At 48.3% G+C, this 19,444-nt stretch overlaps 1 protein-coding gene across 2 annotated transcripts in view; it reads right to left on the minus strand.

Moving 5' to 3' along the window:
- Nucleotides 1–19,444, minus strand: part of CCNJL (cyclin J like) — a 49,915-nt gene that overhangs the window by 17,985 nt on the left and 12,486 nt on the right. For both annotated transcript variants that reach the window (XM_058545196.1, XM_058545187.1), the window contains exon 3: nt 6,943–7,156. In XM_058545196.1, coding sequence (XP_058401179.1) covers nt 6,943–7,156 — 214 coding nt within the window. The remainder of the gene's footprint in view (nt 1–6,942; nt 7,157–19,444) is intronic.

Below are 19,444 nucleotides of genomic sequence, written 5' to 3' on the forward strand. Positions count from 1 at the left end.
CCTTCCTTTATCCTTGTCTCCCAGGAGGGATTAAGACTGCTTTCAAGTTTCCGAAGTCTCCAATGGGGGCGACCTCATCCTGCCCCAGTGCCCTGCTGTCAAAGAAGCTGCTTCTCAGAAGCAACAGTTGCTAAGTAATCAAAGCAGGAGGGAAGGGGAGGAACGCAGCGGGGAGTGAGGGGGAGTAAGGTTGTCTACAGGGAGAGACAGGCCTCTCCTGGAATCTCCTGAGCAAGGGCAGCAGCCCGCAGGCAGCGGCTTTTATTGGTAGCTGCCCTAAGAGATGAAGCTACTGATTTCTAGCTTGAGGAGACTTAAAAGCAATCAGTCTGGAAACTCATTTCTCACCTGGGCATCCTGGACAGGACAAGGCAGAAAGGTGGAATGCCAATGCACACCTCGCTGGGAGCACAGAAGAAAAACCACAGGTGGGCACTGGTGAGGGGCCAGGATGGAGGAGGGACATTGCTCCTCTTCTGATGGTTTGTGGTTTACGCGGAAAAGAGAGGTTCCAAAGGCTCCCCACAAATTAAGTTCAATTTAAGGAAAAAGGGATCCCATCAGCTGTTGGTTAAAACCTCTACAAGATAATTTAGGGTTACCTATCAAAATCTTAAATGCACACACCTTTGACCAAAGCAATTCACCTCTGGGAATATATCTCACAGACATACTGAAGTGTGCAAAGATATAGGGAAAAGGACAGTTGTCCTATTGTTTATAGCAGTGAAGACACAGAAGGCAATCTACACGTCTACTGACAGAGGAAGCACTGAATAGACGGCAGTGTTCATCATATGGAGAACTCTGCAGTCAATAAAAAGAGCCAGGAAAATCCACCCAGACTGACTGGAAAGATGGTCTGTGACGTACTATGAAGAAAGCACCTTTGGGCCGGCCCCGTGGCTTAGCGGTTAAGTGCGTGCGCTCTGCTGCTGGTGGCCCGGGTTCGGATCCCGGCACGCACCAACACACCGCTTCTCTGGCCATGCTGAGGCCGAGTCCCACATACGGCAACTAGAAGGATGTGCAACTATGACATACAACTATCTACTGGGGCTTTGGGGGAAAAATAAATTACTAAAAATCTTTAATAAAAAAAAAGAAAGCACCTTTGGTTTTAACCCACTTGTGTAAATATACAGTCGATTCTGGTTATTTAAGGAGTTACATTCTATCAAGTCCCATGAACACAGAATTAGTGAATACAGAACCATTGCTCCCACAGGAAACAGAGGGTTAGGTTCCTATGAGCCTCTGACCACATTTTCATCAATCGATCAATATATAACCTTGTTTTGTGTATTTCTGTTGAATATATTGTTGATTCATTATCGTTGAACTCACAGCTGACCATAACTCGTGCCTGAACACACACATTTCACCTGAAACACATATTTTCTCCACAAGGCACGTCACAGCCTTCCTGCACGGAAGAACACTGGACAGCACTTCTGCTATGGTTGGGGGCCATTTTAAATAGCAAAATCAACAACAAGCAGAAAAATGAGAAAACGTGGCAGTAAATAGACTGAGAAAAGGACACTTGTTTTAAGTGTGAGACCTGAAACAGGAAGGCAGAGTGTTGCCTGGTTCAACCTCCGCTGGGAACAGGCATGCCGGGCAACTCACATATTTTGCTGCTCCGCACATGTCCACGAACGACCACAAAAGTTCTGTGAGTACTGATTTTGGGGTTACAAATTTTAGCGAGTAGGCAAATTTGCAAGTACGGAATTTGTGAATCATGAGGATTGACTGTACGTCTGTATATGCACAGACCATTTCTAGAAAATATACTAGATCACTTTTGGAAGAAGACAAAAAAACCTGTTCCCAGAAGTTACCTCTTTTTTTTTTTTACTTTTTTGTGTGTGTGTGTGAGGAAGATCAGCCCTGAGCTAACATCTGATGCCCATCCTCTTCTTTTTGCTGAGGAAGAGTGGCCCTGGGCTAACATCTGTGCCCATCTTCCTCTACTTTATATGAGACGCTGTCACAGCATGGCTTGACAAGCGGTGCATCAGTGCGTGCCTGGGATCCGAACCTGCGAACCCCGGGCCACGGAAGCGGAGCGTATGCACTTAACTGCTGCGCCACTGGGCAGGCCCCAGAAGTTACCTCTAGAGAGTGGGATGGCAATAGATTTTTATTTTATTCTTTGAATCTCACTTTACAAGTGAGTATACTATTTCATTTTTTTTTTTTAATTAATTTATTTTTTTCCCCCAAAGCCCCAGTAGATAGTTGTATGTCATAGCTGCACATCCTTCTAGTTGCTGTATGTGGGACGTGGCCTCAGCATGGCCGGAGAAGCGGTGTGTCGGTGCGCGCCCGGGATCCGAACCCAGGACTCCAGCAGCGGAGCCCACACACTTAACCGCTAAGCCACGGGGCCGGCCCAAGTATACCTTTTCTAATTTTAGAAATCTACAGGAAGGAGATGGGCCATTCCACAGATAAGCACAGCACAGCATGACAGGCTCCACCTGGACTAAGGGACGCTGCCCTGCGGGAGGGCCGGTGTCTAGAGAGGGGCCCCTTCCTTGCAGAAAGGTCATGTGACCAGCCTCCTGCTGGAGGCCTCCCTCTCCTGGGGAGGAGGATGAGGGCTGAGGTGAAGGCCAGCCTATGCTCGGCCTCAGCTACAAAAACCAGTAGTCAGAACTTTACCCCAAGAAAGAGATGGACTTGTCACCCTTAGCTTCCACTGCTTTTCACACGCCAGAAGCTGTCGGCCAGGGGCAGGATGGGGCTCACAGTCCAGAAGAAAACAACTCAGCACTGAGAGACCTTGTTTTCCCAGGGAGGGGGTGGGAGGCCGGAAGTCACAGTGAAAGAAGACAGAAGTTTGCAAAGGAAAGTATGATGGAATCGGGATTAGATGGAGAGAAAAAAAAGAATGGAAAAGGGAGGAAGAGAGGGAACCTGGCAATTTTGTATACTGGGCAGTTTATATGAGTGTAATCTATGATTCACTCCCCCCTACTCCTTGTAAGTGAAAAGAGGTTTATTTTCCCAATTATGAAAACACATAAGTACATCTAGGTCTGGAAGGCTACACACCAAACTGTAGGAGTGGGACTACGGGTCTGGGGGAAACCAATTTTGTACACTAGGCACTTCTGGATCTTTCAGATTTTTCACAATAAAAATGTACCTCATACTTCTTGTATCATAATAATAAGGTCTTACATTTAAGGCCATGCTACCCTAGCAAAACGGCCACTGGTCACTACTCTTGCTTTTCTCCCTCCCCCCACCCCACCCCCGCATGCTGGTCCATGCCCTGGGGCTAAGGACCTAGCACCCAGTCATCTCTGAGCAGCAACACCAGGCAAAAGCAAAACTCCAAGGTTCCTCAAAAGTTCAACACAGAGGCGCTGGTCCCATGGCCTAGCGGTTAAGTTCAGCGTGCTCCACTTTGGCCGCCCAGGTTCAGCTCCCGGGTGCAGATCTACACCACTCGTCATCAGCCATCCTGTGGCAGCAACCCACATACAAATTAGAGGAAGATTGGCACAGACGTTAGCTTAGAGCGAATCTTCCTCAGGAAAAAAAAAAAAAAGTCAACACAGAATTACTATAGGACCAGCAATTCCACTCCTAGATATATACCCAAGAGAACTGAAAACAGGTGTTCAAACAAAACTGGTACCTGAATGTTCATAGCAGCACTAACCAACAACAGCCTAAAGGTGAAAGCAACCCAAATGTCCATCAACAGATGGATGGATCAACTAATCATGGTCTATCCAGACACTGGAAGATTATTCAGCCACAGCAAGGACTGAAGTACTGACACGTGCCGCAACACGGACAAACCTTGAAAACATTAAGTGAAAGAAGCCAGACACAAAAGGCCACGTATTATATTACACGAAATATTCAGAATAGGCAAATCCATACAGACACAAAACAGGTTAGTGGTTGCCAGGGGCCAGGGGTGGGAAGGAATGGGAAGTGACTGATTAATGGGTACGAGGGTTTCTTCTGGGGTGATGCAAATGTTCTGGAACTAGATTGAGGTGACAGTTGTACAACAGTGAGAATGTACTAAATGCCACATAATTGCACACTTTAAAATGGTTAAAATGGTGAATTTTATGTTGTGGTATAAATTTTACCTCAACTCTTAGCTGTGTGACCTTGGGCAAGTTACTTAGCCTCTCTGAACCTATAAAATGGGCAGATGACAGCACGACCACATAAGCTGGTTGTGAGGATTCCATGAGATGTGTGGGTTAAGTGCTTGGTACAGGGCTGGGCGGGGAGAAAGGGACCAGTAAGCAAGGAAGCTGCCACCGCCAGGATGAAGATTATTATGCCACACTGTCAAAGCCAACTCACTTGGAAGTGGGTGGGGTTTCCACGTTTTCAAATTATCCCTTTAACTAAACAACAACAACAAGACGGTTGGGGGAGGGGTGATGGATAAGATGAAAGATTAAGGAGAGTGGCTCTACCATATTTATAGTATATTTATATCTAGACTATATTTACAGTCTGGTCTGTGTTAAGGGAAGAAACGCAAACAATTAACTCGGTCATAGAGGGACCAAGGGGCGGCTTTGACACTTGTCCACCACGGAGCAACCTACAGGCTCCTGCTTTTCCCGCCTCCTTCCGCAGGCCTGTAGACATGGGTCTTTGACTGACCCCTGCTTTATTTGGGCAGAATGGGCTGATGTAGGTGAAAAGGTTCCATCTGTGCAAACGCCCGTATCTGGAAGCAGCTCTAAAAACCTCAGAACTGACAGGTGGGGGCAGGAAGAACCGTCGCTCTTCTTATCTATCTGGAAATTATTTGGTACAGAATTAGCAGAACTCAAAACTTCCTGAGGCAAGGTGACCTCCCTCACGGCTGACGGTGGTCGGCCTAGGGAGAGGGGTGGGAGGAATGAATAGGATTTCAGGCTGTCGTGGAAACTTTTCTTTCCTTGGGCCTCTGAGCGTATGGCAGGTGTCCTGAAAAATCCATCCCTGCCGTCCGAGGCTGGCTGCTGCCCTCAGACGTGTGGGTGGGGGTCTGCCTCTCCGTCTGCAGGGCACCCCTGCCCCGCCCCCGCCATGGCAGCGGCAGCACAAAGGAGTCTCCAGTGTGCGCCTCTCGTCCCAGCTCCCCAGACAGGCGCTGGGGGAGAGCCTCCAGGGCCCCATGGAAATCCAAGTCCCGGGCCCCGCGGGCCTCGATGCACCCCACAGATCACAGACAGCGGCAGGCCAAAGGCCACGGCGCAGACTTCTCCGGGGCCTCTTGAAATGCGATGCCCATTCTGCCCTCCGCTGATGGGGATGCCTCACAAGCCCTGCATCTCCTCACAAGACGAAAGAGAGCCGCATGTGGATCTGGGACTCGGAAGGAGCAAACAGGCTGGCCTCCTAGCAAGACAGGCTTCTCTGTATAACATGGGAAATCCAGCTGGCCCAAGGTAAAGAAAATCACAAATTGGGAGGCTGTGAACCCAAAGCAGCCAAAAGGATTCTAAATAGCAGCAGGTGGAAGACGCCAGGGTGGAAAACAAGACGGAATTCTGCAAACTCCAAAGCTTCTGAAACTGGGTGACTGCCCGTGGGGGTGCATGGTAGCGTGCCAGGAGCAGACAAAGCCACAGGAGAAAGTGGGTGCTATCTTCTTGTAGCATCAGTGAGACTCAAGGATTGGGGGATGCCCACAGAATAAAACAGGACAATAACATATTGTGGAGAGGAATGTAAAATCTGATTGAGTCTTAAGGATAAAATACTAGATGTCAAGGAAATGCACAACTGCAGCTAGCCACTCTGGGGCATTCCGCTCCTGTGCATTAAGGGCAACTTGGAGAAGCGTGGAAGCCCAGCTCTCAAGGAACCCCTGGCTCCATTCATTTCATTTGTCACGCAAATACTTTTTCGAGGTCTTACTATGTGCCAGGCTCCTTTCCCTCCCTGAAACTCACTGCTTAGTTGGGGAGGGGAGGTGTTAATTAAAAGTACATGACGCCACGGGACTTACATCAGGGAGACTCTACCTGCCGAGGGCAGTGGGGGAACGCTTTCTTGGGGATGTGGGCCCGAGTGACGATTAACCAGGACCAGACGGGCAGGGGGAGGGAACGGGAAGCTCTCCAGGCAGAGGGAACAGCATCTGCAAAGTTCTGTGCCAGGAGGGGGCTTGGCTGGAACCCAGGGAGTGAAGAGGAGAAAGGCCTGAGGTCACGGAGGCAGGACCTTGATGGCTGGTCCTTCTCCTCAGACCGTTGGTACACCAGGGGGCAACTGTAAGTGGCAGGGCGGCACGGCAGAGCTGTGTTTTAAGCAGATGGCCCGAGCAGCAGCATATTCACGTGGGAATCCCTACCAAGGCAGACAGACAGATGGTCAAAGCTGTACCGTGTTTTTAGTGAGGCCTCATTGGAAGATGCAAACCCCGAGAGACCTGTGCCCAGGCCTGGTGACTACATAATGGATCCTGCTCGGGCTCCAATCAGCCACAGTTCTAAACCCCTTTAAGAACAGTGGTTGCTCGAGTTCCCCTCCCAGCACATCCAGCGGTCGCATACCAGGAAGCAGCTGACATGGGGTTAAGAGCAGAGGTTCTGGCACTGTGCAGTTCTGGGCTCAAATCCTGTCTGCTATATACTAGCTGGGTGACCCAAGGCAAGTTTATTTACCTCTCTGTGCCTCAGTAAAATGGGGTACTAAAAGCCCCTGTCTCCTGGGGTCATTGTATGGATTCATGAAGGTCAAGCTGTTCAAGTCCTTATCACTTAGCCTGGTACATTACAGATGTTAAAGAAAATGTAGATTATTATTATTATATTATTATTATTACTATAATTCGTACTCATCTAAAGATGAACATGGAAGATGTGCAAAGACCACGGAAACGTACAATGATTTGGGAGCGCTCAGGCTCACGGAGGAGGAGACCGCACGCAGGAGGAAGTGGGTTCCACGTACTTGCGAGCAGGAGGCAGGAGATGGCCACGGCGTAGAGCTGCTTGGAGGTGGTGATGCTATAGCGGTCCAGGAAGTGGTCCAGCAGGTAGACGGCCAGGTGCCGGGCGGCGGGGCAGAGCTGGCAGTGGCTGCTCAGCAGGGTCAAGGTGTCGACAAAGAACCGGCGGCTCTTCAGGAGTGGGGAGTGGGCTCGGAAGGTGGGCAGCTTCAGCTCCTGGAGGACAGGCAGGGCAGAAGGGGGGTCAGGGCTGCCTCCCGAGAGCCTCAGATGCCCCAGGAGAGCGAGGTGAGGGGGCCCGCCTGCCGGCTGGTTAGGGGGCAACGATTCCCTCCACATCCTGTTCGTTTTCCTTCAAGCCCTAGGATGGCAGCCCCTCTATTCCAGAAACTTCTGGACCGTCTCCCATCCGCCCTCACTGAGCACAGGGTGGTAGAGTGTCAGGGACATGATGACAGAGGCAGGTGAAGGAGACGATCAGCTCCAAAGAAGCCAGTCATTCCTGGCAAAAGGTTCACCATTCCAGATATACAGGCCACAAAAGAATGTAGGCCCTGAGGTCGGAGACCCTCATCCAAATTCTGGTTCTACTGCTCAACCAACTGTACCACCTGGTCACCTGCCTCACCTGCTTTCACCTTTGTTCCCTCCTCAGTAGCTGAGGAGTAAATGAAAAACCAATGGAAGCACCCGGCACACGGTAACCTCTCAGGGTCCATGGCTTAATTCTCTCTGTGGGCGGGACTGTGAGGGACAATTTTTTGAAAACATTCAACCTAAAAAAGGTTGTTAAAATAATAGTACAAAGAACTCTCGAACATTCTCCCCCTAGATTCATTAGTTGTTGACATTTTACCTTTTTCCTTTCTATAAGAACATAGACTTTTTTCTAAAGTTTCAGACATCATACGTCCCCCCAGGAGACGACTTTTCCTTTGTAATTTATACACTGCCATGTGATCAGAATTTATTTATCTAATACAAGAAAAACCAGTGAGAGAAATATCAAACCAACCAAGATTTTTATGATGGAAAACATTTTCTTATGTATTTACCATATTTACAATTTTGCCAAAGTAGACCAGACGCAATTTATTTAGGAAATGTCTTCACAACATTTTGTCAAATGGGGACACTAAAGGGAAGGAAAATTGAGGAAAAACAGGAAAGGAGAAGCTGGCAGAAAAGGAATTGTGAGAGGCCACTGATGGCAGGTTCACTGGGGGATGAGATTAAAACAAATTGGTGCCCCTCCTCTATATAAGGCCACTTGCTTAACCCTGGGGCTTTACTTAAGTAAACAGCTCTGGGACTAGGAGATATCTGTTCATTCAAGAGTATGAGTTCATTCATTTCACTCAGTATCTTTCTATACATTAGGCATTATTCCAGGCACTGGGGATACAGTCTGGAATGAGATGGACACAGATATACATGTAAGATTAAAACTAAAAAACTCTTAGAAGAAAACAGGAGCAAATCTTTATGACTTAGATTCGGCAAAGGTTTCTTCAACATTACACCAAAAGCAGGAGCAGTAAAAGAAAAAATACCTAAGTTGGACTTCAAAATTAAAAATTTTCATGCTTCAAAAGACACCATCAAGAAAGTGCAAAGAAAACATACAGAAAGGGAGAAAATGTTTGGAAATCATATATCAATAAGAGACAGTATTCAGATTATATAAAGAACTCTTACAACTCAACAATAAAAAGACAACCCAATTTAAAAATGGGCAAAGGAGTGAACAGATATTTCTCCAAAGAAGATATACAAAAGATGCTGAACATCACTAATCATCAGGGAAATGCAATTCAAAGCCACAATGAGATACCACCTCACACCCACTAGGATGCTTTTATAATAACAAAAACAAAAACAGAAAATAAACAAGTGTTGGTGAGGATGTGGACAAATCAAAACCTTCATATACCACTGGTGGGAATGGAAAACGGTGCAGCCACTGTGGAAAATGGTTTGGCAGTTCCTCAAAATGTGAAACACAGAGTTACAACATGACCCAGCAATTCCAACCCTTGGTATATACTCAACAGAAACGAAAACATATGGCCACACAAAAATGTGTATACATATATGTTCAGAGCAGCATTATTCATAATAGTCCCCAAAGGAAAACAACCCAAATGTCTATCAACTGATGAATGGATAAATAAAATGCAGTCTATCCATACAATGGAATATTACTAGGTCACAAAAATGAATGAAGTACTGATACATGTTACAACATGACGAACCTTGAAAACATTATGCTAAGTGAAAAAACAGCCTGTCATAAAAAGCCACAAATTGTATCATCCCATTTATATGAAATGTCCAGTATAAGCAAATCCACATAAACAGAAAGTAGATAAGTGGTTACCGTGTGCTGGGGGTGGAGTTTAATGAGGGGTGACTGCTAATGGATATGGGGTTTCTTTTTGGGATGATGAAAATACTCTAAAATTAGATAGTGTTAATGGTTGCACAACTCTACGAATACCCTAAAGGCAACTGAATTGCATACTTTAAAGAGCTGGATTTTATGGTATGTGAATTATATCTCAATAAAGCTATTGTAAAAAAAATAAGATGGACATATGACCCACTCTCATGGAGTTTATTGGCCCAGTAAGAGAGAGAGATGGCAATCAAATAATAAGACAACTACAGAATTCCAAACTGTGATCAACATTAGGAAGGAAAGCTATGGGCACTGTGAAAGCCCCCCATCTTCTCTGAGGGAAGGGAGGTCTACCCTGTGAAAATGAAGGTTGAGGTGAAATTTCACGCTGGGATCTCATCTCTTCTGGCTTGTTCCCCCAGAGAGCCTCGAGGCGAGGACACGGCTATCTTGGTGGCCCTAGAGCTTTGCACACGGAAGATGCTAAAGCCTGAATAAATTATTTCCTCTCCCTTTCGTTTACATATGAAGAACTCAGTTTGAAAAAGTCCTATCTTATAACTCTGGGCTTTACTTAACTAGCAACAGATCTGAGACTAGAAGATTTTTAATGTATCTTTTTCAACCTTTTATTTATTTATTTTAATCATGGAGAAGATCTTTTACCCCTAGCTTAACTTCTTTAAGGAAAAGATTTGACCTTGTGTATTATTCATCTTCATTGTTTGATGAATTTATGCAGCCACACAGGACTTCAAATTCCTTGAGGGCAGGGTCTGGGTCTGCCTTTGCACCTGGTCAGGTGCCCAATAACTAACTGTTGAAGGAATCAAGGGAAGGAGGGGAGAAGAAGGGAGGAAAGAGGACTGAATTGCAGTGGTGAGTACCGAGTGCCCAGGGCCCACAGAGGAAGGTGTGGCCATCTATATAGAGTAGCAGGGCAGTGGGCAGCACTTTGAGGAGGGCAGATCTATCTCGCCAAGTTCTGGAAGGACGTCTAGGAATTGACCTGTTGAAGATGCGCAAGCTCTTTAAAGGAAGAAGAGTTCTTCTTTAAAGGAAGCTCAGCAGGGAATACAACGCCTACAAAGCCACACAGGTGTTCCATCCGGGGAATCTGGAGCCCTTGGAACAGCCAGACAGGTAGGGTGTGCTGGACAAAGCAGGCCGTGAGAGGGGGTGGTGTCCCAGCTTGTATGCCCTGCTAAGATACCTGGCCTGCCCTGAGGGGAGCCACTGAAGGATTTAGAGCAGGACATCAACCTGGGCAGAGGGGCCATGCATGAACCTCTCTTGGCCAGCCTCTTCCCAGACAGCTGGTAGCAGCAGCCAATGTGGGGCTGCAGCTCCCCCAAATAGCGGCCCCCCTCCCACCCCTTCAGCAGCCCCCACAAGCTTGCAGGCTACTTGTGTATTTCCTCTAAGCAGAGGGTTCTAAGGCTCTGGACAAGAAGTAACAGCAATCTCAGACCTTTGGTGTTTTGTAGGCAGCAGCTGCCGGAAATTAGCCAAGTGACCTTTGGCCCGGGCCGTGCTGCCCTCATTAAGGCAGTTCAAAGGCCCCAAACACAAGTCAGATATGCTATGTCCCGACCTCCCTCCCTGCTCAACTCAGCCAAGCTTAACTCCTTCTGGATTTTCCCTTGTGCCAACCAGGAGAAGAGAGCTCAAAGCAACACATTTGTAGGTCTTTCCTCTGTACACTCTCCACGGAAAAGGGTCCACTGGCTTGAGTAGATTCTCACAGGAAGCCATAGGTGCATAAAAGAAAAAGTTAGGGACCTTTGGAACGGGCAAGAATACATGTCAAGAAGGAGTTAGCAGCTGGGGATTCCTGGAAAAGGCTAGACTCAAGGGTGGGCGGGATTCTGAAAGCTACAACAACAGCTGTCTGCGATGCTCTTCATCCTCGTTTCTGCTTGTCCCTCAGATAGTGGTTTAAATGATACTTCCTGAGAGGCCTTCTCTGACCCCTCATCATTCCAAATCAGGGCCCCCCAGTTCTCCCTCATAGCATGCTGTTCTCCATCGCCAAATATTTACTCATTTATGTGTCTCTTCCTGCTAAGCTCTGGCTCCAGACAGCAGGGGCCACGTTCACTTTGTCTATACCATTTGCCCAGCACCCAGTATGTGCCTGGCAGAGGTAGGTGCTTAAAAACTATTTGCATGAGTGAAAAATAATGCATAACCATGAGAAGGCATGGAGGAAACTTAAATGCATATTATAGCCACGCAGCACATAACGACAGGGTTAAATTCTGAGAAATGTGTTGTCAGACGATTTCGTCACTGTGCGAACGTCATAGAGTGTACTTACACAAATCTGCATGGCACAGCCTATTACACACCTGGACTGTATGGTACTCATCTTATGGGACCACCATGGTATGTGCAGTCCGTTGTTGACTGAAATGTTGTTATGCGGCACATGACTGTACCAAGTGAAAGAAGTCAATCTGAAAAGACGATATACTATGTGACTCCAACTATATGACATTCTGGAAAGAGTTGCCAGGGGTTGGGGAAGGGAGGGACGAATAGGTAGGACACACACAGGATTTTTAGGGCACTGAAACTACCCTGTACAGTACTATAGTGGTGGATACATGTCATTATACATTTGTCCAAACCTGTAGAATGTACAACATCAAGAGTGAACCCTAATGTAAATTATGGACTTTCGGTGATTATGATGTGTCAACATAGGTTCATTGATTGTAATAAATATATCACTCTGGTGGGGGCTGCTGATAATGGGGGAGGTGTGGTCATGGGTATACGGGAAATCTCTGTACTTTCTGCTCAATAGTACCATGAACCTAAAACTGCTCTAAAAAATAGTCTATTAAAAAAAAAAGAGAGGTCGGCCCGGTGGCATAGTGGTTAAGTTCATGTGCTCTGCTTCGGCAGCCCAGGGTTTGCAGGTTCGGATCCTGGGTGCAGACCTACGTACCGCTCATCAAGCCATGCTGAGGCAGTGTCGCACATAGAGCAACTAGAAGGATGTAAAACTATGACATACAACTATCTACTGGGGCTTTGGGGAGAAAAAAAGGAAAAAGGGAGGAGGATTGGCAACAGATGCTAGCTCAGGGCCAATCTTCCTCAAAAAAAAAAAAAAAAGAAGAAAAGAATGAATGCAGCCATGTTTCTCCCTGTACCAAACACACCCCCACACCCTGTCTATATGGAGGCGCAGCTTGGCAGAGATTCTGAAGTCAGGCAGTTCTGGGGTGGAATCTCAACTCCACTATGTATTAACCTTGGGCATGTGAATTCTGAATTCCAGTGTCCTCATCTGAAAAATGGAGGTCAAGCTGCCGTAAATGTGAAGTATTTGGCACTTAGGACTTAGCAAGCGTTAGTGGCCTTTCCCTCAAGCACGGCAATCACACTGCAGATAAGCTCAGCTTATCTGCCTCTGTCGGGCTCTCAAAGAAACCCGCTTTGTACAGTGGAATGAGGCTTTCTACCTGAGGGTTTACAGCCAGGCCTGGGGCCTCTGCCTATCCCGTGTCCTCACGTACTGGGCAGAGCTCCCAAACCAAACGGAATGAGAACTCTGAGCCTCAGCTTCTGGCACTCGAGAAGGGCAATTCTTTGACAAATAAACAACAATGTGGGACGCAAGCACGCCTACCCTCGTTAGTTGGAGGCCAGCTGATTACCTCCCTAACCCAATTAGGGGGAAAAGGCATTCATTACAAGGGCTTTGCTCTAAGGATCACATTCCTCCCAGGCACTCTTGACCTAAGTCAGCTTGAAGGCCGCAGCAGCCAGGATGAATGAAGCCAGCCGCTTCTGCTGAGCGGCCTATATCCCAGAAACAAAAGAGCAGCCTGCAAGGGGCGGCTTATAAAGCTCTCCTGGATTACGCGGGCACTTGGCAGGCACTCAGCAGCCAGCGTGGGCGGAAAGGGGGCAGGAACCCAGTGAGGCAGGGTGACCTTCCTCTCAGCAGGGCTGGGGGCAGCATCTGTGTGGCCGGCAGAAAGGCTGCGGGGAACGCACAAAGAGGGGCACAAAGAGGGGCAGAGGGACGGGCAGAGGCTTTCTGAAACTCTTCCTCCCCAGCTGCTGGCCCTCTATCACCTGAGCCAGACAGGAGAGCACGTGTGCCTCAGGTACACCTAGAGATGAGCAGATGAGCAGGTGGGGGCACACGGACAGATGGTCGTGATGGAGTTCATGGAGGGGGAGGAATCCACCTTACAAAAACCTGCCTTTGTTATCACAGTAGTTTATTTTATTTTTAAAAAAATAACAGGCTAGAAAAAATGGAAAACATACACCAAAATGATAACAGGGGTTATCTTGGGGGGCTGGGATCTTGTGTGATTTTTATTTTTATGCTTCTCAACCCTGTGGACTTTTTAAAACATTCAATCTAAAAAAACTGAATTCATAGAGAACAGACTGGTGGTTGCCAGAGGTGGGGGGTGGGCAAAATGAGTGAAGGGGGTCAAAAGGTACAAAATTCCACTTATAAAATAAGTCATGGGGATGTAATGGACAGTATGGTGACTAAAGTTAATACTGTATTCCATATTTGAAAGTTGCTAAGATAGCAGATCTTAAAAGTTCTCATCTGGGGCCGGCCCGGTGGTGTAGTGGTTAAGTTTGCACACTCTTCTTCGGTGGCCTGGGGTTCACTGTATTAAGGTCCAGCTCAAAATGTATCCCCAAGGCGTCCTTGGCAACCCCACGTCATCACTTTGACAAAATTAGCCCTTTAGGGGCCGGCCCTGTGGCGTAGCGGTTAAAGTCACACGCTCCACTTCAGCGGTCCGGGGTTCGCAGGTTCCAATCCCGGGCGCGGACATATGCACCACTTATCAAGCCACGCTGTGGCAGGCATCCCACACATAAAGTAGAGGAAGATGGGCATGGATGTTAGCTCAGGGCTGATCTTCCTCTTCAAAATAAATAAATAAATAAATAAATTAGCCCTTTAATAATAACATCCCCCAGGCCAGCCCTGTGCTAAATATCCCATTTGATCCTCACAAGACACAAAGGTCCCGCCGAACTCCCACCCAGAAGTAATGTTTTTCTTTTTACTAATTATAAACTGTGTGTTCACTAACAAATTTTCACAAGTAGAAAAGAATAACAAATATCACTTATAATCCTCACGCAGAGAGAAGTACTATTAAGTTTTACACAGACTCTTCAGATGTTTCTCTGTGCAAACTTTCACAAAACGGAATCATAATCTCCAAGTGCGCCCCACTCCCCTTCACACAGCATCGGAAACAACGTTTTCAGTGGCTGCCTGGCGTTGCATTGTAAGGTTGGGCTGTGACTTCACCAGACCCTCATTTTGGACAACTGGGCCGTTTCTCTTCCTTCCGGTCTCTGTTCAGGGCACTCACGGGAGAGGCCTTCCCCGATGACCCCGCGCACCCCCCACAGTGAGCAGTCACTGTTGACTGAAGTGTCTGCCTGTTGATTAAACGGCCTCGCTGCCCCCTACAATGCGGTCTCCGTGAGGGAGGGAGCCACTTCTCTCTCCAGGTCTTGGCTGTCCCCTTGGTACCCAGCACACACTTAGGGCTAATGAATATCTGCTGAGTGAGTGAATGAATGCACGAATGAATGAATGGAGTGTTTTCCAAGATCAACACAGGTGCGAACTGAGCAAACACCAACTGGGGGATCCTCCCTCCGCCTGTGGCCTGCTCTGCCTTCCTCCCCCGCTGGTCTCCCTTACCCAGCCCTGCTTCCTTTCCCCGGGGTAACCAACAGGGTGAGGGGTAATGCCCCCTTGAGTGGGAAACCCCAGCATTTCCAAGACCAGAGGAGCTATTCTGGGGGGAAGGAAAACGGGGGGTGTCAAGCTGGGCTGGAGGCCTTTAGAAACCACTCTCCCTGCTGCCCAAGAGCTCTGCCTGGAGGTTCCAAGGCAGAAAGAGGAGTATCTGAGAGGGACAGCGCTCCAAGAAAGGCCAAGGACCAGTGAATCACAACCTACACAAAGCCCCTGACTGAGCTTCGTAAGGAGGCAGAGGGGTGGCCTGGACAGGCTTCTGCAGATTCCAGGCTGTGTCTCGTCTCCGCTGCTCTCCCCCTCCCCCACAGAGGCGCTGACCTTGGCAGAGGTGGCAAACACTCCACACAGTGCTGGGCTCAGAAGTGCCTGGGAGTACAGGCGAGGCCAACCCTGAAGCGCAGTTAAACAGACCCCGAGCCCACAGCCAGGACTGCTGCGCAGGGACCCCGGCCTGTCACTGTTGCAGGACAGATGGGGGAGAAAATTCAGCGTGTGCTCTTCACACACAGGCTCTGCCGGCATTTTGAGGCTAACCTCAGAGGAGTCTGAAGGTCACGTGCACTGTAGAAGTCAGCCAGTCACCCCTGGTTTCTCACATTAGGGGAGGAAGGGAAGTCTTCATTTTAACCCTTGGTGCCCCGCCCTGCATTATTTTCTACTGCCTCATAGTGTTATTTCTCATTACTAACCCAGTCTCCCTTCAGATCTCAGCTTAAGTCACTTCTTTTTTTCTTTTTATAATTTTATTTATTTCCTTTTTTTCCCCCAAAGCCCCAGTAGATAGCTGTATGTCATAGCTGCACATTCTTCTAGTTGCTGTATGTGGGACGCGGCCTCAGCATGGCCGGAGAAGCGGTGCGTGGTGCGCGCCCGGGATCCGAACCTGGGCCGCCAGTAGCGGAGCACACGCACTTAACCGCTAAGCCACAGCGCCGACCCCTAAAAGTCACTTCTGAAAAGAGTGTTCCCTGGTCATGCCACCGTAAGATATTCCCCAAGCATCTAGGACTTTTCACCCATCCATCCACCCACCCACCCACCCAGATTTTTACTGTCCTCCTTCAACCCTCGACTGTAAACATCATGAGGGCAGGACCTGGGTTCACCTTGTTCAGCTCTGTGATCTGACACAAAAGAGACACTCAGTAATTACCAAACCCCCCAAGTTTGGGGAATGGCAAATACTTGAAATGAAAAGGTAAAAAAAAAAAAAAAAAGATTTGCTCCTGATCTTAGGCTGAATAAAAACTATTCATCATAGTGAGAAATTCCAAATACGAAGTCCAGAGGGGAGGTACAAGAATTCCAGGGGATGCTGAATTCCAGGGAAAAGAAAAAGCTCTATCCTTGCCTTGGGGTGGCATATGCCTCAGCCTACCTAGCAGCAACAGAGAGTTACCGAGGAGGAAGCAGGTCAACGTTTACAGAGGACTGGGAACTCCAAGAATTATAAATTATGCACTCTATACTCAGTCATTTCTAAGGCAATGTTTCCCAATGTGTGTTCCATGACACTCCAGTCCCAAGATACTCTTTCTGAAGAAAAGGGTTCTGTGCGCCATTAGTTTGGGAAACACTGCATACTACCTTGCTCCTTCCTAAAAGGAATCACACATTAGCCCATTAGAGGCCCTGAAACATTTGTTCAGGAAGAAACTCATATAGTTTTGAGAGACTCCAGGTTGAATTTATTTACCCACAGACCACCACCATCACCCCCTCTTTTCAGGGGGGAGAGTAACAATATCCCAGAGAGCTTGTTCTGGGAAACGGTGCTTTAGGGTGCTGGCGGCTGGGCACTGGTGCACTGGGGGAAATTAAACCCCAGCACGTCTGTAAGGCGAGACTGGTGGAGATCCCTGGCTCAGTGCCGAATAATTTGATGACTCTAAGCTGAGAGATTTGCTAAAAAGCTTGCTGAGATTAAAAACCACAGCTTCCACCTGCAGAACGGCCCTGGTAAGAACCTCTACACGGCCATGGTATTAGGAGCCTAGGAGAGGCACAAAAGGCGGCAGATGCCAGCTCACAGAAGGCCCAGGCAGCCAAGGGCTGGGCGTCCTGCCTTGGGGGGTCCAGGGGTTGGACCCAAAACTAAATCCCCCCACCCCTGCCCCATCTCTTATATATAATACATATATATCTTTTATGTATATATCCATATTTATAATTTTGGTAACTCCCAATTCTTCGTAAACACAGATCTGGTTCCTCCTTGGTGTTGCTACTGGGTAGAGTGAGGCACATGTCACCACAAGGCAAGGACAGAGTTTTCTCTTTTCCCTGGAATTCAGCTCTCCAAGCTTCTTGTACCTCCTCTCTGGTCTTCATGAGTATTTGGAATTGCTCATTATGATGAACAGTTGTATACAACCCTTCTATTTTATAAATATGTATTATATATATAATTTGAAAGCTTATATATATATATCTCATTTGCCAGACACTGTGTTCCATGCTCTCATCCTCCAACAGGCCCCCGAGGCGGGCATTATCAGCATCCCAGCATTCCAGACAAGGACGGCTCAGAGAGGCTAAGTAACCTGCTTAAGGTCTCCCAGCTAATAAATGATGACTCAGAATCTGGGCTTTCTGACTCCGTGCTCTTTACGCTATGTTTTGGGGGCTTCATGGGACAGTTTAGGTTTGTTTGTGATTTCCTTCCAAAATAATGTTATATTTAACCAATTATAAAATATCTGATCACTACAGAAATTTCAGAGCATACAGATGAGTACAAAGAAAATGAAAACCACCAGCAATCCCACCCCGAGGAAAGAACTGCAAGGGTGTGTGCCTGTCAGTATATACGCCTTCCAGTCTTGTTGCTCTGCACACACACGCCCCCACTTCTCTCTCAAGACACTATCGCCCCTCTGACAACTGTAACTCACTTTAGGCTCTCCATCCCAACACCCACCCTCTCCAGGTGAGCCCAGGCAGCGGGACCACCACTAATATTAGTACCCAGGCACAGAAGTGCAACAGCCAAGGCCACACTCAGGTTAGTGGCAAATCCTGCACTTAGACATGAGAGGAGCCGGCTAGGCCTGGGGTGTGATAACCACTTCAGACACAGTCCAAGGTGCAGAGCAGGGCTGAGCTGCTCTCCTCCACCAGCCATGGAAAGAAAACCACGCTAGGTCTCCTCTTCTGTGCTTCCCATCATGCTCATCCTCACTGCTGCCAACTGCGGCCTCCCTAGGGAGGCTGGGCCTCCAGGCACTGGGCCAGCTGCTTGGGAAACAGCTCTAGGGGTTGAGTCGGCCTGAGAACAAAGAGTGGCAAGACGTGAAGAAACACCATGGGTAACCAAGGTGACCAACAGGAAGAGGAGACTTGCAAATTGAAAGGGAAAAAGAAAGGGGAGGGGGTGCTTCAGAGGCCTCAGGAGTATACACCACTGACCTGAGAGGCCCTGGCCGGGATCACCCTCCTTCCCCTCTCCGCCCTGGTTGCTTCATAAAGCCCAAAGAGGCATTTTCGGTAAAGAATCAACATCTCTGCGGGAACACAATTTCAACATTCTCAAGAGGGTGGCCTGTGGCACGTAAAGCCTACAATGCCACTGACATCCCCTCCTGCTGACGTCCGGCCGTAGCTTCCTTCTAGCAGAGAGAAAGGTCACCCTCAGCCACCACATCCCTCACCAGCCCCCTGAACTCAGCAAATGGCAGGGGGGCCAGCTCAGGAGACACCTCCTCATTCCCAGCAGCCAGAGCCACTGCCCTTCCGGGCATACTCTGCGCCTGGCCCAGCTACAGGTGCTGGGCATCCAACCACGGCCACAGTCATGCCTGCTCCCTCTCAGGGGTCTCCCTCCCACCCATGACACTGAGCACCCCCAACACCCCCACAGACAACACTCATGGCCTTTTCATAAAATGCCCCTCATGTTCTTCACTTCAGCAGCTTCCTGATCTGACCACATCCCACACCTTCTCTACTGGGGGTTCCCCTCCTTTTCCCACACCCTCTGTCATCTAGGGGCAGGGGTCATCATGTACCTCTTTCCTGGTTCTCTGTAACAGGTCCAACCCTTGGATCTCTCTTCCTTTCCTCCTAGGTCACCATTCCTAAGCTACGGCCTTAAATGCTCTTTGCTCCACACTTCTGGCTCCTGTCCCCAACTTCCAGATTCCTTCTGATGGATTCTATCCTGGGCACCTTGACCCTAACATGCAGCTCGAAATGGGTGAATAGGGCAACCACCACCACTACCCCCCAGTCGCCCCAGCCAGGACTCCATTCTCCTGCTGATCCCCAGTCCAAGGTTTCTGCAACTGTGGTCAGTTGACCACAGGCACTGGAATCTCCCAGAAATCTA

The sequence above is a fragment of the Diceros bicornis genome, chromosome 1 (genome assembly GCF_020826845.1).
Source record: "Diceros bicornis minor isolate mBicDic1 chromosome 1, mDicBic1.mat.cur, whole genome shotgun sequence".
Taxonomy (NCBI): domain Eukaryota; kingdom Metazoa; phylum Chordata; class Mammalia; order Perissodactyla; family Rhinocerotidae; genus Diceros; species Diceros bicornis.